Source organism: Pongo abelii, chromosome 23 (genome assembly GCF_028885655.2).
Source record: "Pongo abelii isolate AG06213 chromosome 23, NHGRI_mPonAbe1-v2.0_pri, whole genome shotgun sequence".
In the NCBI taxonomy this organism is placed as follows: Eukaryota; Metazoa; Chordata; class Mammalia; order Primates; family Hominidae; genus Pongo; species Pongo abelii.
In genome coordinates, this window is record NC_085929.1 from 48094245 (window position 1) to 48116145 (window position 21901).

At 45.6% G+C, this 21901-nt stretch overlaps 1 protein-coding gene across 1 annotated transcript in view; it reads left to right on the forward strand.

Moving 5' to 3' along the window:
• Positions 1–134: 134 nt before the first annotated feature.
• The window catches only part of XRCC6 (X-ray repair cross complementing 6), a gene marked incomplete at its 5' end in the record, with an annotated part of 42518 nt that continues 20751 nt past the window's right edge, over positions 135–21901 (forward strand). The window contains 6 exon segments of the mRNA NM_001133416.1: positions 135–183; positions 826–922; positions 6652–6764; positions 12959–13097; positions 13361–13615; positions 14452–14635. Of these exon segments, the coding sequence (NP_001126888.1) occupies positions 841–922; positions 6652–6764; positions 12959–13097; positions 13361–13615; positions 14452–14635 (773 nt within the window).

Consider the following 21901-nt stretch of genomic DNA (forward strand, 5'->3'; position numbering starts at 1 on the left):
GATAGGTTGGCTTTCGTCAGGGACTTAGGTAGAAGCTGGTTGGGGAGTGTGCGTGCCAGCCTGACGCGATATAGTGCGCACATGCGTGATGACGTAGGCGGCGTTGATTGGGAACGAGTGCAGGGCCCGCGCATGCGTGGATTCTCGTCTTCTGTCCAAGTTGGTCGCTTCCCTGCGCCAAAGGTAAGCGGGCCGTTATCCATTTGTGTTGTTCGCCAGCTAGGCCTGGCCTCGTCCCGCTTCGCTCGCTCGGTCTCGCGCGCCCTCATAGCCTTGCTAGAGGGTTAGCGTTAGCCTTAAGTGTGCGAATCCGAGGAGTAGCGACAGACTCGAGACCACGCTCCTTCCTCGCGAAGGAGGCGGCACCGCGTTTGAGGCCTGCCTGCGTTTGAGGCCCGCCTGCGCTTGCGGCCCGCCTGCGCTTGAGGCCCGTCTGCGTTTGAGACCTTATTGGGCGTGATCGAGGAATTTGGGGAGGTTTTTGGGCGGTATTGAGGACGAGGGGGTCCGTTAGTCAGCACAGAATCCCGGAGCGGGAATCCCTCACCGTCTAAATGGCGTCGGGGGCGGGACCTCCGGGATCTGGCTTCCGCGGGCCGCCGCGGGCCCTGAAACGTGAGGGATAGCCGAGATGAGGCAGCTACTGGGATGGCCCCCATGCGCATTTACATGCAATCCGACTGCCGAGCTTTCGAGGCAGCAGGATTTATCGTCCACATTCCTCACTACTAGCCAAGGTTTTAGAGCAGATCTCACAAGAACCTAGAGATCAGTATTTTTTCGGTTTAAATTTGCCTATTACTGACTTTAACGTCTTTTGCCTAGTGAGCAGTAGCCAACATGTCAGGGTGGGAGTCATATTACAAAACCGAGGGCGATGAAGAAGCAGAAGAAGAACAAGAAGAGAACCTTGAAGCAAGTGGTAAGTGACTTCAGCATGTAGTGCCATTCGGTGTGTGGAAGAAAGACCTTCCCTGCCTATCTCTGCTGGATGGAGTTTCCTGTTTGATGGCCTGCCCTTCTCCTCCCAGATAATTCTGAAATTCTTTTCTTCCTTTGAATTTTGCAGAGCTACCCTGGGCTCTTATATTGGGATCTTACTTTAGTCTGCCCTAAGTTTTTTCTGGACACTGATAGTTTGACATCTTTTGGGCCCTGATAAATGGCCATGACCATGGGTATTTTTTGTCATCTTAAGTGGTTCAGGTGAGACCCTTCTCATCCAGGAAAGTAGTGTTACCATTCCAGGACCTCAATGTAAAAATGCCCCCACGCTACAATAACTACACCAACCAAAGAATAAACGCAAGCAACACAGTTACAGGAAAGTGATTGATTACCTCACTGTAGCCTCCACGTTTGGGAGTGTATGTTCAGGCAACACAGTAACACATAAAAGAAAGGAAGAGAAATAGGGGTACATGTAATCTTCATACTGGTTAATTTAACTCCTGGGCAGAAAAATTTTGAATGTTTTTATTAAAAATGAGAAACGGCCGGGTGTGGTGTCTCAACCCTGTAATCCCAGCACTTTGGGAGGCCGAGGCGGGCGGATCACGATGTCAGGAGATAGAGACCATCCTGGCTAACATGGTGAAACCCCGTCTCTACTAAAAAAAAACACAAAAAATTACCCGGGCGTGGTGGCAGTCGCCTGTAGTCCCAGCTACTCGGGAGGCTGAGGCAGGAGAATGGCGCGAACCTGGGAGGTGGAGCTTGCAGTGAGCCGAGATGGCGCCACTGCATTCCAGCCTGGGCGACAGAGCGAGACTCTGTCTCAAAAAAAGAAAAAAAAAAAAAGTGAGAAACATAGGAAATATAAAAAAGAAAAAAATTTGCTGTAATCTACCACCCTAACACAACCACTACCACCAGCATTTTGACATTTTTGTATTTTTCTTTCATGTATCTTTGGATCTTTATTTCCTAATGAAATATATATGTTTTTTAATTTTTTAATAGAGACAGGCTGGAGTGCAGTGGTGAGATCATCGTAGCTCACTGTAACCTCAAACTCTCGGGCTCAAGGGATCCTCCTGCTTCAGCTACCTCAGTAGCTGGGACTACAAGTGCCACCAACTCCCAATAATTTTTTAATTTTTTGTAGAGACAGGGTCTTGCTATGTTGATCAGGCTGGTCTCAAACTCTTGGCCTCAAGCGATTCCCCCCAGCCTTGGCCTCCCAAAGTTCTAGGTTTATAGTCATGAGCCTCCATGCCCAGACTGTATCTGATTTCTTTTTCTTTTTCTTTTTCTTTTTTTTTTGGAGACAGTCTCGCTCTGTCGCCCAGGCTGGAGTGCAGTGGTGCGATTTTGGCTCACTGCAAGCTCCGCCTCTTGGGTTGACGCCATTCTCCTGCCTCAGCCTCCTGAGTAACTGGGACCACAGGCGCCCACCACCACGCCTGGCCAATTTTTTGTATTTTTAGTAGAGACGGGGTTTCACTGTGTTAGCCAGGACGGTCTCTATCTCCTGACCTTGTGATCCTCCTGTCTCGTTCTCCCACAGTGCTGGGATTACAGGTGTGAGCCACTGTGCCTGGCCTATAGCTCATGTTAAATATACCATAATTTGGCCGGATGTGGTGGCTCACACTTGTAATCCCAATAAATATACCATAATTTGTCCAGGTGTGGTGGCTCACGCCTGTAATCCCAACACTTTGGGAGGCTGAGGCGGGCAGATCACTTGAGGTCAGGAGTTCGAGACCACCCTGGCCAACATGGCAAAACCCCGTCTCTACTAAAAAATGCAAAAATTAGCTGAGTCTGTGGTGGCATGCACCTGTAGTCTCAGCTGCTCGGGAGGCTGAGGCACGAGAATTGCTTGAACCCGGGAGGCAGAGGCTACAGTGAGCTGAGATTGAAACACTGCACTGCAGTCTGGGCGACAGAGTGAAACTCTGTCTCAAAAAAAATAAAATAGAGGCCGGGCGCGGTGGCTTACGTCTGTAATCCAAGTACCTTGGGAGGCTGAGGCAGGTGGATCACAAGGTCAGGAGATAGAGACCATCCTAACATGGTGAAACCCCATCCCTACTAAAAAAATACAAAAAATTAGCCAGGCGTGGTGGCGGGCGCCTGTAGTCCCAGCTACTCTGGAGGCTGAGGCAGGAGAATGGCGTGAACCTGGGAGGCGGAGCTTGCAGTGAGCCGAGATTGCGTCACTGCACTCCAGCCTGGGCGACAGAGTGAGACTCCGTCTCAAAAAAAATAATGATAAAATAAAAAACAAGGCCGTGCATGGTGGCTCACACCTGTAATCCCAGCACTTTGGGAGGCCAAGGCAGGCGGATCACAAGGTCAGGAGATCGAGACCATCCTGGCAAACACGGTGAAACCCTGTGTCTACTAAAAATACAAAAAAATAGCCAGGCGTGGTGGCAGGCGCCTGTAGTCCCAGCTACTGGGGAGGCTGAGGCAGGAGAATGGCATGAACCCGGGAGGCGGAGCTTGTAGTGAGCCGAGATTGGGCCACTGCACTCCAGCCTGGGCAACAGAGCGAGATTCCGTCTCAAAAATAAAAAATAAAATAAAATAAAATAGGCCAGGCACGGTGACTCATGCCTGTAATCCCAGCACTTTTGGAGGCCAGGGCGGCCGGATCACCTGAGGTCAGGAGTTCAAGACCAGACTGGCCAACATGGTGAAATCCCGTCTCTACTAAAAATACAAAATTAGCCGGGAATGGTGGCGCATGTCTGTAATCCCGCTACTCAGGAGGCTGAGGCGGGAGAATTGCTTGAACACGGGAGGTGGAGATTGCAGTGAGCCAAGATCGCGCCATTGCATATTTAAGGTTCTTGACACACATTGCCATTTTGTTCTCCAGAAGGCAGCTAATTAAACTTATTAAGAAGCAGCAGGCCACACACAGTGGCTCACGGCTGTAATCCCAGCACTTTGGGAGTAGGAGGCCGAGGCAGGCTGATCACCTGAGGTCAGGAGTTTGAGACCAGCCTGACCAACATGGTGAAACCCCATGTCTACTAAATACAGAAAATTTGCTGGGCATAGTGGCACATGCCTGTAATCCCAGCTACTTGGAGATGACCAGACATTATATACCTTTTTAGGAAAAAACATGTTACTTATGATAGAGTCATGCTGAAGAAAGAAAACCTGAATCTGATTAAGCCCCTCTAGGTCCTTAGTAGGAAGGACAGAGGACTATGTTAATCTACACCAAAAGAGGTCAATCAGCAGGCCAGGCAAAATGGCTCATGCCTGTAATCCCAATACTTTGGGAGGCTACGGCAGAGGATCACTCAAGCCCAGAAGTTCAAGGCTGCAGTGAGCTATGATTGCGCCACTGCATTCCAGCCTGTGTGAGAGAACCAAGACTCTGTTTCTAAAATAATTAATTCAATAATTTTATTAATTTTTTTAATTTGAGATGGAGTCTCTGTGCCAGGCTGGAGTGCAGTGACTAATCTCGGCTCGCTGCAATCTCTGCCTCCCGGGTTCAAGCGATTCTCCTGCCTCAGCCTCCCTAGTAGCTGGAATTACAGGCATGCGGCACCACAGCCAGCTAATTTTTGTATTTTTAGTAGAGATGGGGTTTCACCATGTTGTCCAGGATGGTCTCAATCTCTTGACCTTGTGATCCACGTGTCTTGGCCTCCAAAGGTGCTGGGATTACAGGCGTGAGCCACCGTGCTCGGCCATTTATTTATTTTTATTTTTTTGAGACGGGTTCTTGCTCTGTCACCCAGGCCGGAGTGCAGTGGCGCGATCTTGGCTCACTGCAGCCTCCGCCTCCCAGGTTCAAGCGATTCTCCCACCTCAGCCTCTGTAGTAGCTGGAATTACAGGCATGCGCCACCACACACAGCTAATTTTTGTATTTTTAGTAGAGATGGGGTTTCACCATGTTGTCCAGGATGGTCTCAATCTCTTGTCCTCGTGATCATGCCTCAGCCTCCCAAAGTGCTGGGATTATAGGCGTGAGCCACTGTGCTCAGCCAAAATAATTATTTGTTTATTTTTTTTTTTGAGACAGAGTCTTGCTCTGGCCCAGGCTGGAGAGTAGTGGTGTGATTTCTGCTCACTGCAACCTCTGCCTCCCGGGTTCAAGCGATTCTCCTGCCTCAGCCTCCCGATTAGCTGGGATTACAGGTGGGCACCACCACACCTGGCTAATGTTTGTTTTTGTTTGTTTGTTTGTTTTTTGTTTTTTTTTTTTTTTGAGACCGAGTCTCATTCTGTTGCCCAGGCTGGAGTGCAGTGGTGCGATCTCGGCTCACTGGAAGCTCCCCCTCACGGGTTCACACCATTCCCCTGCCTCAGCCTCCCGAGTAGCTGGGGCTGCAGGTGCCCACCACCACGCCCAGCTAATTTTTTTTTTGTATTTTCAGTAGAGACAGGGTTTCAGCGTATTAGCCAGGATGGTCTCGACCTCCTGACCTCGTGATCCACCCTCCTCAGCCTCCCAAAGTGCTGGGATTACAGGTGTGAGCCACTGCGCCCAGCCTAATGTTTGTATTTTCAGTAGAGACGGGGTTTAACCGTGTTGACTAGGCTGGTCTCGAACTCCTGATCTCAAGTGATCCGCCCGCCTTGGTCTCCCAAAGTGTTGGGATTACAGGCATGAGCCACTGTGCCCCGCCTAATTAATTTTTTTAAAAAGGCAATCAGCAAAATCCAGAATGTGGAAAAGTGTATAGTACAAAGCATCTTGGCTCTTCAGCAAATAAATGACAAGGGGAAAAAGAGAGGGTATCTGTAGATGAAGAGGCTTTAGAAAATTAAGTCAAAGCTAATGTTTAGAAATGTAGGTTTGGGTGATAAAATTATAAAGAAACGTAAGGTGTGTGTGTGTGGTAGATCATGCCTATAATCCCAGCTCTTAGGCCAGGCGGGGCCGGGTACGGTGGCTCACGCCTATAATCCCAGCACTTTGGGAGGCTGAGGTGGGTGGATCACCTGAGGTCGGGAGTTCAAGACCAACCTGGCCAACATGGTAAAACTGCGTCTCTACTAAAAATACAAAATTAGCCGGGCTTGGTGGCGGGCACCTATAATCCCAGGTACTTGGGAGGCTGAGGCAGGAGAATCGCTTGAACCTGGGAGACGGAGGTTGTAGTGAGCCGAGATCGTGCCACTGTACCCAACCCTGGCAACAGAGCGAGACTCTGTCTCAAAAAAAAAAAAAAAAAAAAAAAAAGAGGCCTGGGCAGGAGGATTGCCTGGGCTCAGAAGTTTGAGATCAGCCTGGGCAATGTAGCACAATACCATCTCTACAGTAAATTTAAAAAATTAGCTGGTCATGGTGGCACACACCTGTAGTCCCACTTGCTTGGGAGGCCGAGTCAGGATGATGGCTTGAGCCCAGGAGTTCGAGGTTGCAGTGAGCTATGATCGCACCACTGCACTCCAGCCTGGGTGCTGGAAGTGTGACCCTATCTAAAAAAAAAAAAAAAAAAAAGGATATTGACTTTTTTGGGGAGGTAGTTGTTGTAATTGGGAGGGAATATAAGAGGGATTTCTGGGGTGTCTGGCAAGATTCAATTTCCTGACATAGGTGGAGATTTTATGGTTGTTCACCTTATAATAGTTTATTAGGTTATACTTTCCTTTATGGCCTTTATTTATTTTATATGGTAAACAAATATGAAAACAAGGACATTTTCTTCCATTTTTTTCCCCATAGGAGACTATAAATATTCGGGAAGAGATAGTTTGATTTTTTTGGTTGATGCCTCCAAGGCTATGTTTGAATCTCAGAGTGAAAATGAGTTGACACCTTTTGACATGAGCATCCAGGTAAGACTACCTTTTAATTTAAGACAAATTTAGAAACAGTATTGGCTGGGCATGGTGGCTCATGCTTGTAATCTCAGGACATTGGGAGGCCGAGACGGGCAGATCACTTGAGCCTAGGAGTTTGAGACCAACCTGGTAACATGAAGAAACCCCGTCTCTACAAAAAATACACAAATCATCCAGGTGTGATGGTGCAAACCTGTAGTCCTAGCTACTCAGGAGGCCGAGGCAAGAGGATTGCTTGAGCGCAGGAGGTCAAACAGAAAAAAGAAGTAGGCTCCTCCTCTTGCAGACATAAGAGTATAAAGGAAGAAGGGAAGTTCCCACAGTTATAGTGTGGAAAAGAGTGAGTGATACTTGGGAGTTGACTACTGCCTGTGGTTGGGGAAGATGGCTACAATAAAAAGGCAACTTCAATTTTAAAACAGGCACGGGACTTCAAAAGACATTTCTCCAGCTGGGCGTGGTGGCTCATGTCTATAATCCCAGCACTTTGGGAGGCTGGGGCAGGCGGATCATGAGATCAGGAGATCAGCTTGGCCAACATGGTGAAACCCCCGTCTCTACTAACAATGCAAAAATAATTAGCCAGGCGTGGTGGTGCGCTTCTGTAGTCCCAGGTACTCGGAAGGCTGAGTCAGGAGAATCTCTTAAACCCAGGAGGCGGAGGTTACAGTGAGCTGAGATTGTGCCACTGCACTCCAGCTTGGGCAACAGAGTGAGACTCTGTCTCAAAAAAAAAAAAAAAAAAAAAAGACAAGACATTTCTCCAAAGATACACAGATGTCCAACAAGCACAGGAAAGGATACTCAGCATGTTTAGTCATTAGAGAAAGGCAAATGAAAACCATAATGAGCTACCACTCATACCCACTATATAAACAAACTAAAATTTAAAAAACACCAGCAGAAAATAAGAAGTGTTGGCAAGGCTGTGGAGAAATTGGCGTGATTGACTGTACCTGACCTATTTTTGTTTCTTTAAATTGAGGGTTGTGTTTCATGTAACATAAAGTTAACCATTTGAAAGTATACAATTCAATGACACTTAACACATTCACAACGTTATGCAGCCAGCACCTCTATCTTATTCCAAAACATTTTGAACGGCTAAACAGTGGCGTGTAGATACACATTCCGTGAAAAGGAATGAATAATTGATACATACTACAAAGTAGATGAATCTTGAAAGCATTATGCTAAGTGAAAGAAGCCAGATACAAAAAGTCAAATATTGTATGATTTCATTTACATGAAATATCCAGAATAGGTAAGTTCTTAATGCAGAGGGGTGGTTGGTTACCTGAGGCACAGGGAAGAGAGGGACAGGGAGCAGCTGCTCAATGGGTGCGGGTTTTGTTTTTGGGGTGATGAAAATTTTTTGGAACTAGAGTTGGTAGTTGCACAACATTGTAAATGTTTGTGTGTATATTTATTTATTTATTTTTGTTATTATTTTTGAGACGGAGTCTCGCTCTGTCACCCAGGCTGTAGTGCAGTGGCGTGATCTTGGCTCACTGCAAGCTCCGCCTCCCGGGTTCATGCCATTCTCCTACCTTAGCCTCCAGAGTAGCTGGGACTACAGGCACCTGCCGCCATGCCTGGCTAATTTTTTGTGTTTTTAGTAGGGATGGGGTTTCACCGTGTTAGCCAGGATGGTCTCAATCTCCTGAAGTGATCTGCCTGCCTCGGCCTCCCAAAGTGCTGGGATTACAGGCGTGAGCCACTGCGCCCAGCTTAGTGTGTGCATTTATGCTTTTTTTTTTTTTTTTTTTTTTTTGAGATGGAGTCTCGCTCTGTTGCCAGGCTGGAGTGCAGTGGCGCGATCTTGGCCCACTGCAACCTCTGACTCCCTGGTTCAAGCGATTCTCCTGCCTCAGCCTCCCGAGTAGGTGAGATTACAGGCACGTGTCACCATGCCCAGCTAATTTTTGTATTTTTAGTAGAGATGGGGTTTCACCATATTGGCCAGGATGGTCTTGGACCCCTAACCTCGTGATCTGCTCACCTCGGCCTTCCAAAGTGCTGGGATTGCAGGCATGAGCCACGGCACCCGGCCTTACTTTTTTTTTTTGAGATGGTGTCTCACTGTTGCTCAGGCTGGTTTGGAACTCCTGGGCTCAAGCAATCCACCCACCTCAGTCTCCTGAGTGGCTGGGGTTAAGGCATGTGCCACTATGCCTGGCACATTGTGAATGTATTAAATACCTCTTAATTGTTCACTTAGAAATGATTCTTTTTTATCTAAATTTCAGCTTAATTAAAAAGATTACTGTTTCTTTTGTGTACTTCGTAGAGAAGAATTTTCACAGATTTATTATATATCTCATGTCTCATAATTTTAGAATTTGGAATGGAACAGAAACTTTTCATGTTCTAATTTGTGTACAAATAGTTCTTGTAGGCAGGGCGTTGTGGCTGACGCCTGTAATCCCAGCACTTTGGGAGGCTGAGGTGAGCGAATCACTTGAGGTCAGGAGTTTGAGACCAGCCTGGCCAACATGGTGAAATTCTGTCTCTACTCAAAATACAAAAATTAGCCGGGCGTGGTAGTGCAGGCCTGTAGTCCCAGCTATTCAGGAGGCTGAGGTAGGAGAATTGCTTGAACTCGGGAGGTGGAGGTTGCAGTGAGCCAGGATCGCGCCACTGCACTCCAGCCTGGGTGACAGAGACTCCATCTCAAGAAAAAAAGAAATAGTTCTTGTAGTTGGCACACCAGAATATCTTGCACCAAAAAAAAAGAATAAGCTGGGTGTGGTGGTGTGCTCTTGTAGTCCCAGCTACTCTGGAGGCCGAGGTGAGAGGATTGCTTGAGACCAGGAGTTTGAGGCTGCACTGAGCTATGATTGTGCCAGTGAACTCTAGCCTGAGCAACAGAGTAAGACCCTGTCTCTTAAAAGAAAAAAAACAAAAGGCCGGGCGTGGTGGCTCACACCTGTAATCCCAGCGCTTTGGGAGGCCGAGGTGGGCGGATCACGAGGTCAAGAGATCAAAACCATCCTGGCCAAAATGGTGAAACCTCGTCTCTACTAAAAATACAAAAATTAGCTGGGTGTGGTGGCGCACGCCTGTAGTCCCAGCTACTCCAGAGGCTGAGGCAGGAGAATCGCTTGCACCTGGGAGGCGGAGGTTGCAGTGAGCCGAGATGGCACTATTGCAGTCCAGCCTGGGCGACAGAGCCAGACTCTGTCTCAAAAAAAAAAAAAAGTGTATGTAAAATAAAATAATAGAACTATGAATAAAAACAATCGTTAATTTAAAGTGGTTCTCAAACAGAATTACTTGCAGGACATTAAAACACAGACTACAGAACCTTGCCCCAGAATCAGAATTTCTGATTCTCTACGTCTAGAATGGGGACCAAGAATTTGCATTTCTAGTAAGTTGTCAGGTGATGCTGATGTTACTGATTTGGAGACCATCACTTTGAAGAGCAGTGCTTTAACCTTTTTTTAGACCGTGGACCTTTTTTGTTGTTGTTGTTGTTGTTGTTATTGTTGTTGTTGAGACAGAGTCTCGCTTTGTTGCCTGGGCTCTTGGCTCACTGCAAGCTGTGCCACCTGGGTTCACACCATTCTCCTGCCTCAGCCTCCTGAGTAGCTGGGACTACAGGCGCCCACCACCACACCCGGCTAATTTTTTGTTGTTGTTTTTTAGTAGAGACGGGGTTTCACCGTGTTAGCCAGGATGGTCTCGATCTCCTGACCTCGTGATCTGCCCGCCTCGGCCTCCCAAAGTGCTGGGATTACAGGCGTGAGCCACTGCGCCCGGCCGACCGTGGACCTCTTTGAGGATATGATGACAGCTACATACCTTCCCCTCAAAAAAGATAGTACTCACAATTCTACCTGTAATTTCAGAGAGTTAATGGAACCCTTGATGCCTAAAGACCTCAGAAGAAAATGTAGTGTTAGGTAGCAAGGAAATGGGACATTCATAGATGAGCACAATTTGATAACCGATAATAAGTATTCAGTATTTGATAAGCAATAGAAAACATTTTGGAAAATTCTGTTTTAGTTTTTGTTTTTAATTTATAGAACCTAAAAGGAGCCCTTACCAGATTCTTTTAAAAGTTTCTAGACTCCTCAGAGTAGATTAAAATATTTATGGAAATGACTACTTGCCATGTGGATTGTTGTCAATGACTAGCTATAGTACACGTTCTGCATTTAAGGAGAGAATAGCTGTGGACGAAGGCCAGCTAGAGCTCAGGCAGGACATGGAGGGGATCACCATGGTTGGTTTATTCCTCAGCTTTGCAGGTTCCAAAACTTAAAATTTTTTTTTTTTGAGACAGGGTCTCGCTCTGTCACCTAGGCTGGAGTGCAGTGGCATGATCTCTGCCCACTGCAGCCTTGACCTCCTGTGCTCAGGTGATCCTCCTGCCTCAGCACCCCTGAGTAGCTGAGTAGTTGGGACTACAAGCATGTGCATGCCCAGCTAATTTTTTTGTTTTTTGTAGACACATTGTTTTGCCATGTCGCCCAGGCTGGTTTCAAACTTCTGTAGCAATCCTCCTGTGTTGGCCTCCCAAAGTGCTGGGATTATAGGCGTGAGCCACTGTACCTGGCCCCAAGGCTTAATTTTGTTAGTGCTCCAGAATTAGGTAGGCCCCTAGAACTGATGAACTCTTTTTTTTTTTTTTTGAGACAGAGTCTCGCTCTGTCTGCCAGGCTGGAGTGCAGTGGCGCAATCTCAGCCCACTGCAACCTCCACCTCTTGGGTTCAAGCGATTCTCCTGCCTCAACCTCCTGAGTAGCTGGGATTGCAGGCACGTGCTACCACACCCAACTAATTTTTGTATTTTTAGTAGAGTTGGGGTTTCACCATGTTGGTCAGGATGGTCTTGAACTCCTGACCTCGTCATCTGCTCGCCTTGGCCTCCCAAAGTGCTGGGATTATAGGCATGAGCCACCGCGCCTGGCTGAACTGACAAACTCTTACAAGACCTGATTTACCAGATGCTGACATTAGTTTATATAGAGGGGTAGACCTTTCCTGTTACTGGAATACTGATGTCTTTATAACTGGATAGTTAAGCAGTTTTATTTCAAGGATGCTCTTACTGGTAGTTACTGACTTATTTTCAGGTCACAGGTACTTAAGCATTGTAATTATTTTATATAGTCATCCCTTGTTATTGAGGGAATTGGTTCCAGGACTCCCCGTGGATTCCAAAATCCGAGGATGCCCAAGTCCCTTAAATAAAATGGCATAGTATTTGCATATAACCTACACACATCCTCCCCTATACTTTAAGTCATCTCTAGGTTACTCTTAGTACCTAATACGATGCCTATGCATCACTTCATTCACATGGCTTCAATGTAGTACTTGGCACATGGCAAATTCAGGTTTTGCTTTTTGAAACTGGAATTTCTTTATTTTTCCTGAATATTTGAGATTTGAGGTTGGTTGAATACATAGATGCAGAACCAGCAGATAGGGAGGGCCAACTGTGTATATAAACTCTGTTTCCTGATACCAGGGTACTTGAAAGATCACATGACCTGTCCAAGTTCAGCCAGTTAAGTAAGTGACATCAGTAGGACTCAACTCCAGGTTTTCTGATTCCAATGCTTTGCTTCACTCCAACTCCCATAGCACAATTTCCTCCCTCTGATACTTCTTTTCCCTTTTTCTTGAGATAAGGTCTCACTCTGTTGCCCAGGCTGGACTGTAGTGGTGCGATCTCTGCTCACTGCAGCCTTCACCTCCTGGGGTCAAGCGATCTTTCACCTCTGCTTCCCAAGTAACTGGGACCCTGTGCTGCCATGCCCAGCTAATTTTTTTGTTTTGTAGAGATGGAGTCTCACTCTGTTGCCCAGGCTGGTCTCAAACTCCTACGGTCAAGTGATTCTGCCACCTCGGCCTCCCAAAGTGCTGGGATTGCTACAGATGTGAGCCACTGTGCCTGGCCTGAATATACATATTGTTAATTCTCTGATTTCTATGGCAGGGACTACTTATACTTCTAATGTATACTTACTGCATTCTGGTTTTTGTTAAAATTTGATATTTATGCCCATTACTTTCACTGATTCATTACCCCTGAAGGTAGGGGTCATGCCTTATTTTAGTGCCATATACAAATTCAGCAAACATATTTTGAGCAACTAATAGGTACTGAGCACTTATGGAGCTTCCATTTAGTGGTAAGTAAATATTAATTGAATTTTTATTTTTTTCAGTGTATCCAAAGTGTGTACATCAGTAAAATCATAAGCAGTGATCGAGATCTCTTGGCTGTGGTGTTCTATGGTACTGAGAAAGACAAAAATTCAGTGAATTTTAAAAATATTTACGTCTTACAGGAGCTGGATAATCCAGGTCAGTAATATTTTAAGATCAGCTTTTCCCTTATATATGAGACTATCAGTACTCTGATCAAAGAGGACTGTGGAGAAGGAAGCAAGTTACATCTTGTCTAGGAGTATGCTTTCCTCCATAAGGGGACCTTGCTCGATGTGGACTTTGTTAAACGGTTAAACAGCTCTGGGGTGAAAAAGGGTCCTTCTGTTAGTCTTGTGGTAAAGGCAGCCACTGACATTCTTCTGATTTTTCCTTCCATTTGACTCCCTGCCTCTGATCAGGTGCAAAACGAATTCTAGAGCTTGACCAGTTTAAGGGACAGCAGGGACAAAAACGTTTCCAAGAGCTGATGGGCCACGGATCTGACTACTCACTCAGTGAAGTGCTGTGGGTCTGTGCCAACCTCTTTAGTGATGTCCAATTCAAGATGAGTCATAAGAGGATCATGCTGTTCACCAATGAAGACAACCCCCATGGCAATGACAGTGCCAAAGCCAGCCGGGCCAGGACCAAAGCCGGTGATCTCCGAGATACAGGTGGGCATATTTCCCCGTTCTCTTAAATTGGCACTTAATTATTGTTTTTTTATTTTTTATTTTTTATTTAGGAGTTCAGGAGTCTTGGCTCAGCCTTAGCCTCCCAAGTAGCTGGGACTATAAGCATGTGCCATTGTGCCCAGTGCAGTTTTATTGCTTTCTGTGTACCTGACTTCAGGCATGTGCTTTTTACCATTTAGAGTAAAATAAAAAAATAAAGTGAAGCCAGGAGAAGACGCCGGTGTAACATTAACACTGCAGATGGCCATGCCATTAGCTGTCTAAAGGACTCTGTCAGAACAAGATTGTCTTGATTTTTTTTTTTTTTTTTGAGACGGAGTCTCACTCTGTCGCCCAGGCTGGAGTGCAGGGGCACAATCTTGGCTCACTGCAACCTCCACCTTCCAGGTTCAAGTGATTCACCTGCCTCAGCCTCCCAAATAGCTGGAATTACAGGCATGAGCCACTGTGCCTAGCTAATTTTTGTATTTTTAGTAGAGATGGGGTTTCACCACGTTGACCAGGCTGGTCTCGAACTCTGGACCTCAGATGATCCACCACCTCACCCTCCCAAAGTGCTGGGGATTACAGGTGTGAGCCACTGTGCCTGGCCAGTTGTCTTGACTTTAATATTACCACGAATGGTGATTATTTGAAAAGTTGTCTGAAGTCATTATGGCAGTTGATTTCCTTAGTCACTTTCTCTAAGTCCTGAAAAGGTTAATAGTCTAGTTTTCAGGGAGCTTTTAAAAGTATGTTTCAGTTTTAACTGGAAGAACTTCTCACTTGCTGAAAAATGTGTTTTCCTCCCTCACTTTTGTTTACCCTTGCAACAGGCATCTTCCTTGACTTGATGCACCTGAAGAAACCTGGGGGCTTTGACATATCCTTGTTCTACAGAGATATCATCAGCATAGCAGAGGATGAGGACCTCAGGGTTCACTTTGAGGAATCTAGCAAGCTAGAAGACCTGTTGCGGAAGGTTCGCGCCAAGGAGACCAGGAAGCGAGCACTCAGCAGGTGTGCACTCAGCCCGGGTCAGCTGCCTACACTGCCCTTAAATCAGAAGCAGGCTGGGCGCGGTGGCTCACACCTGTAATCCCAACACTTTGGGAGGCCAAGGCGGGCGGATTGCTTGAGCCTAGGAGTTGAGACCAGCTTGGGCAACATGGCAAGACCTTCTCTCTACCTACAAAAAAACAAATAATCAGAAGCAATGCACTGCTACACATTGCTTAACAAACCAGAAGCAATACATTGCTTTGACCTGCCTGGCTACTTAACTCTACTATGCCACTGCCTCACTGTATTCCTCTAAAATACTGTATTTCAGGATAGCAGAAGCTATTTGCTGCTTTATCTCTGGCAAAAGCTGGCATGATATTTCTCTAAAATAACATAGCCCTCCATTTCATGGGGGTAAACAGTTACGGTCTAAGAGTATCCTTAGCTGTACTCACTAGTACAGTCATGTGTTAATTAATGATGGGGATACCTTCTTAGAATTGCATCATTAGGTGATTTTGTCATTGTGCAAACATAGAGGGTACTTCACACACCCAGAGAGTACAGCTGACTACACACCTGGGCTATGTGGTTAGCCTGTTACTCTTAGGCCACAAACCTGTACAGCGTATTACCATACTGTTTATTGTAGGCAATGGTAAGTATTTGTGTATCTAAATATATCTAAAGGTATAGAAAAGGTACAATAAAAATATAGTATAGGCCAGATGCGGTGGCTCACGCCTTGTAATCCCACCACTTTGGGATGCCGAGGCGGGTGGATCACAAGGTCAAGAGATCGAGACCATCCTGGCCTACATGGTGAAACCTCGTCTCTACTAAAACTACAAAAATTAGCTGGGTGTGGTGGCACGCGCCTGTAGTCCCAGCTACTCAGGAGGCTAAGAATCGCTTGAACCCAGGAGTCAGAGGCGGCAGTGAGCCAAGATCGTGCCACTGCACTCCAGCCTGGTGACAAAGTGAGACTCTGTCTCAAAAAAAAAAAAGAAATATGGTATAAAGATAAATGGTATACCTGCATAGGGCACTTACCACGAATGGAACTTACAAGACTGGAAGTGGCTCTGAGTGAGTAGTGAGTGAATGTGAAGGCCTAGGACATGACTGCATACTTTTATATAACTGGCAGCACAGTAGGTTTGTTTATACCGCATCACTACAGATGCATGAGTGATGCCTTGTGCGACAAACTTAGGACAGCTATGTCAGTAGGTGACAGGAAATTTTGAGCTCCATTATCATCTTAAGAGACCGTCATTGTATGTGCGCCCCATTGTTGACCAAAATGTTAGTGGCGCATGAGTGTGCATTATTTGCTTTATTCTCTGTAAATTGGTGACAATACCTGCCTCGTTAGGTTACTGTGAAGAGTTAGTGAAGAGCACTTAGAAAACAGAGCCTGTTAGGGAGCAAAAACTCATAAATGTTTGTTATTATCATTGTTGTTAAAATTGTGTCATTCTGATTTCTTAGAAACCTGAGACCAATAGGAACCAGATTGCTAGATTCTTTTTCTTTTTTTTTTTTTTTTTTGAGACAAAGTCTCACCCTGTTGCCCAGGCTGGATATGATCACAGCTCACCTTAGCCTCGACCTCCTGAGCTTCAGTGATTGTCCTACATCAGTGTTCTGAGTAACTGGGACCACAGGTGTGTGCCACTGTGCTCTGCTGATTATTTTTTATTTTTATTTTTTTTTTATAAGATGGGGTCTCACTGCTTTGCACAGGCTGGTTGCAAACTCCTGGGCTCAAGAAATCCTCCCATTTAGGCCTCCCAATGTGCTGGGATTACAGGCGTGAGCTATCATGTGTCCATGTGTAGCCTAGATTCTCTTTTTTTTTTTTTTTTTTTTTTGAGACGGAGTCTTGCTCTCTTGGCCAGGCTGGAGTGCAGTGGTGCAGTCTTGGCTCACTGCAAGCTCCGCCCCCTGGGTTCACACCATTCTCCTGCCTCAGCCTCCTGAGGAGCTGGGACTACAGGCGCCTGCCACCACACCCAGCTAATTTTGTATTTTTAGTAGAGACGGTTTCACTGTGTTAAGCCAGGATGGTCTCGATCTCCTGACCTTGTGATCTGCCCGCCTCGGCCTCCCAAAGTGCTGGGATTACAGGCTTGAGCCTCTGCATCTGGCCTAGATTCTGTTTTTTTAAGAGAGCCTTGATATTAGAATCCTAAAGGTTCCTCAGTGTTTCTTACTAAAGACCTTCAGCCTTTTATTTATTAAGAGACAGAGTCTCACTCTTGCCCAGGCTGGAGTACAATGGCACCGCAGTCTACAACTCCTGGGCTCAGGCAGTCTTCCTGCGGTCTTCCTGTCTCAGCCTCCCAAGTAGCTTTTTTTTTTTTTTTTTTTTTTTTTTTTTTTTTTGACACGGAGTCTTGCTCTGTCGCCCAGGCTGGAGTGCAGTGGCATGATCTTGGCTCACTACAAGCTCCGCCTCCCGGGTTCATGCCATTCTCCTGCCTCAGCCTCCCGAGTAGCTGGGACTACAGGCACCCGCCACCATGCCCGGCTAATTTTTTTGTATTTTTAGTAGAGACGGGGTTTCACCATGTTAGCCAGGATGGTCTCGATCTCCTGATCTCGTGATCCACCCGCCTCAGCCTCCCAAAGTGCTGGGATTACAGGCGTGAGCCACCGCGCCTGGCCCCAAGTAGCTTTTTTTGTAGACTTGGGGCTCTTGGTATGTTAACCAGGCTGGTCTCAGACTCCTGGCTTCAAACGTTTCTCCTCAAGCTTTCATTCTGGACTGCTTTCCTCAGTATAGGGGTCCATGACCTTTGGTAAGTTTTAAGCAGTTTTTAAGAGTTTACTGACAATTCTACCAGAAAACCCAAGAAATTTTTTTCAAGAGACCTTGAATCACTCATTGCCACAGTTGTAGTTTTGTCATTGTTCTCCTTTTCCTCTCAGAAACTATTTTTCTTTCCTCAGGCAAGTATCTTGTCACCTCTTCACCTGTCTTGAAATGATGCGATGTTGTTTATACTACAGTTTGGAAGTCTACTACACATTTTGGTGGAGATGGATGGGAGGATAAAATAGTGGGTAAATGTAGGCCTTGTTGTCAGATTGTTTGGATTCTAGTCCTGGTCCCTTTGCTATGTGACCTGACTTCTCTGAGCCTTAGTAAAATGGGAGCAAAAAATGGTACCTCCCTGGGTAGGTGCAGTGGCTTACGCCTGTAATCCCAGCATGTTAGTAGGCCAAGGCAAGAGGATTGCTTGAGTCCCAAAGCAAGACCAGCCTGGGCAACCCAGGGAGACCCTGTCTCTATTAAAAAAATTTAAAAATTGTACCTTCACATAGGATTGCCGTGAGCATCAAATGAGATAACCTAGGCATAGTGCTTGGCACGTGGTAATTATTTATAAATGTTAGCTGTTCTTATTTTGTGGAACAGTCATTATAGAATGGATACTTGATATAAATAATAATAAATTGGAGGTATTGAGAACTAACAATGCCTTAGGTCTAAGGCCTAGAAAATTATTAAACTTAACGCTTTTTTAAAATTTTTTAATTTTTGTGGGTACATGGTAGGTGTGTATATTTATAGGATCCATGAGATATTTTGATATAGGCATGCAGTGCATAATAATTACATCAGCATAGATGGGTTATCTATCACCTTAAGCACTAATCCTTTGTATTATAAGCAATCTGATTATACTCCTTTAGTTATTTTAAAATGTATTGTTATTATTGACTGTAGTCACCCTGATCTGCTCTAAAATATTAGATCTTATTCATTCTTTCTATTTTTTGCACTCATTAACCATCCCCACACCCTTACCCTTCACAGCCTCTGGTAACCATCCTTTTCTCTCTATGTCCGTGAGTTCAATTGCCTTACTTTTTATCTCCCAGAAATAAGTTAGAACATTCAAAGTTTATCTTTCTGTGCCTGGCTTATTTCACTTAACATAATGAAACAACATTGCATAGTGAATGCAACAACATTCATGTTGTTACCAATGACAGGATCTCCTTTTTTTTTTTTTTTTTTTTGGAGTCCGAGTCTTGCTCTTGTCGCCCAGGCTGGAGTGCAATGGCGCGATCTCCGCTCACTGCAACCTCTGCCTCCTGGATTAAAGCAGTTCTTCTGCAGCCTCCCAAGTAGCTAGGATTACAGGCGTGCGCCACCACGCCCGACTAATTTTGTATTTTTAGTAGCAACACAGTTTCACCATGTTGACCAGGCTAGTCTCTGGACCTCAGGTGATCCACCTGCCTCAGGATCTCCTTTTTTATGGCTGAATAGTACTCCACTGTACTACACTTTCTTTATCCATTCTTCTTTTGATGGACACTTAGGTTGCTTCCAAATCTTGGCTATTGTGAATAGGGCTGCAATAAACATGGGAGTGCAGATATCTCTGATATACAGATTTCCTTTCTTTGGGGTGTGTACCTGGCAGTGGGATTGCTGGATCATACAGTAGTTTTCTTTTTAGTATTTACAGGAACCTCCAACCATTTTAATTGAGGTGAGATGATATCTCAGATTATGTTAGAGTTTTTTCCTGTAGAGTTATTTGGGTTCCTTATATATTCTGGTTCTTAATCCCTTGTCAGATGGATAGTTTCCAGATATTTTCTCTTCTCTTTGTTGATCATTTCCTTTATTGTGCAGAAGCTTTTTAACTTGGTGTGATCCTATTTGTCCGTTTTTGCTTTGGTTGCCTATGCTTCTGGAGTATTACTGAAATCTTTGCCAAGCCCAATGTGCTGGAGAATTTCCCGGTATGATTTTGTGGTTCCACATACGTTTTAGGATTGTTTTGTCTATTTCTGTGAAGAATGTCATTGGTATTTTGATAGGGATTGCATTGAGTCTGTAGATTGCTTTGGGTAGTATGGGCTTTAACAATATTTAAACTTACGGTAGCAATCTACAGAGTGAGACCCTGTCTACAAAAAAAAAGTTACTTTTGAAGATTGTGCAGTTTTGTAATTGGTTGCATTTATCATCAACTCTCCTTCAAGCAGCCTTTAGACACTGATTTTCACATCTAAGAAGCCACCAAATGGTTGATGATGTTAGTAATGCATCTGTTACCAACACTTAATCTGTGAGTCACATCATGGATTTCCAAGTCGATCTGAAGGTATATTATGTGCTTGCCCCGGGAACCAAAATTTCTATTTGTGGCTCTGCTCAAAACCAGTGTTCTCTCCATGGTGTGAACCTGTATACCTTCGAATTATACAGACACTTGTCTAAACATGTTCTCTTCTTTAAATACTGCTAGGTGTTCCACAACAGTGAAGATTTGGTTATTGGAGACTGTTCTTTTTTCTGATAAAAGTGTTATAGCTGGCTGGGGCGCGGTGGGTCACGCCTGTAATCCCAGCACTTTGGGAGACCAAGGCGGGCGGATCATGAGGTCAGGAGTTCGAGACCAGCCAGATCAACATGGTGAAACCCCGTCTCTACTACAAATACAAAAATTAGCCGGGCATGGTGGCGGGCACCTGTAGTCCCAGCTACTCAGATGGCTGAGGCAGGAGAATCACTTGAACCCGGGAGGCGGAGGTTGCAGTGAGCCAAGATCACACCACTGCATTCCAGCTTGGGCGACAGAGCGAGACTCTGTCTCAAAAACAAAACAAAAAAGTGTTAAAGCTGTAAATTTGTCTCTGAGCATGGCTTTAGCTCCATCCTATACATTTTGATATATTGTGTTTTTACTTTCATGCAGTTCAAAATAATTTTAAATTTTCTGGCCGGGCGCGCTGGCTCACGCCTATAATCCCAGCACTTTGGGAGGCTGAGGCGGGCGGATCACCTGAGGTCAGTAGTGCGAGACCAGCCTGGCCAACATGGCGAAGCACCGTCTCTACTAAAAATACAAAAATTAGCCGGGTGTGGTGGTGTGCACCTGTAATCCCAGCTACTCAGGAGGCTGAGGCAGGAGAATTGCTTGAACTCTGGAGGTGGAGGTTGCAGTGAGCTGAGACTGCGCCACTGCACTCCACCCTAGGCGACAGAGTGACAGTCCATTTCAAAAAAAAAAAAAATTAGCTGGGCGCGGTGGCACGTGCTTGTAGTCCCAGCTACTTGGGAGGCTGAGGCAGGAGAATCTCCTGAACCTGGAAGGCGGAGGTTGCAGTGAGCTGAGATGGCGCCACTGCACTCCAGCCTGGGTGACAGAGCGAGACCCTGACTCCAAAAAAAAAAGAAAAATTTTTTCCTCATGATTTCTTCTTGGGTTTTTTATAAGTGTGTTGTTTAATTTTCAAAAATTTCAGGTTTTCCCACATTTCTTTCTGTTGTGGACCTCTAACTTAGCTCCATTGTGGTTAAGGAACATACTTTATGGGATTTCAGTCTTTTTCCATGTACTGAGACTTGTTTTGTGGCCCAACATATGGTCTCTCCTAGAGAATGTTCTATGTGCTTGAGAAGAATGTGTATCATAGGTTATTTTACGTTTTTTTCCCCCATAATATATTTTTTGCATATTGTAAATATATTTGTACATTGTTATTATTGCAGAACACATTTCTTTTTTTGGAGATGGAGTCTTGGTCTGTCGTCCCAGGCTGGAGTGCAGTGGCGTGGTCTTGCCTCACTGCAACCTCCGCCTCCTGGGTTCAAGCAATTCTCCTGCCTCGGCCTCCATAGCAGCTGGGACTACAGACGCACGCCGCCCCGCCTGGCTAATATTTTTTTGTATTTTAGTAGAGACGGGGTTTCACCGTGTTGCCCAGGCGGGTCTCGAACTCCTGAGCTCAGGCAATCCGCCCGCCTCAGCCTCCCAAAGTCCTAGGATTACAGGCATGAGCCACTGCACCCGGCCTGCAGAACACATTTTCAAGAGGTCCTGTTGCTGCTTAAGCTGTTGCTATAAGTCCTCTGGAGCAATATGTCATGATGGAAAAGTACATGAGCTTTGAAACAGGGATACTTGAGTTTGAATATGGATTTTTATTGTCTGTTCTTGGGCAAGTCATGTGACTTCTCTGAGCCCTCATTTATAGAAGGTCAATAATAAGGTTCTTGAATGGCAAGCAATAAAAACTGACCTTGAGCTGGGCGCTGTGGCTCACGCCTGTAATCCCAGCACTTTGGGAGGCCGAGGCGGGTGGATCACCTGAGGTCAGGAGTTTGAGACCAGCCTGACCAATACGGAGAAACCCCATCTCTACTAAAAATACAAAATTAGCCTGGTGTGGTGGTGGGCGCCTGTAACCCCAGCTACTCGGGAGGCTGAGGCAGGAGAATCGCTTGAACCCGGGAGGTGGAGGTTG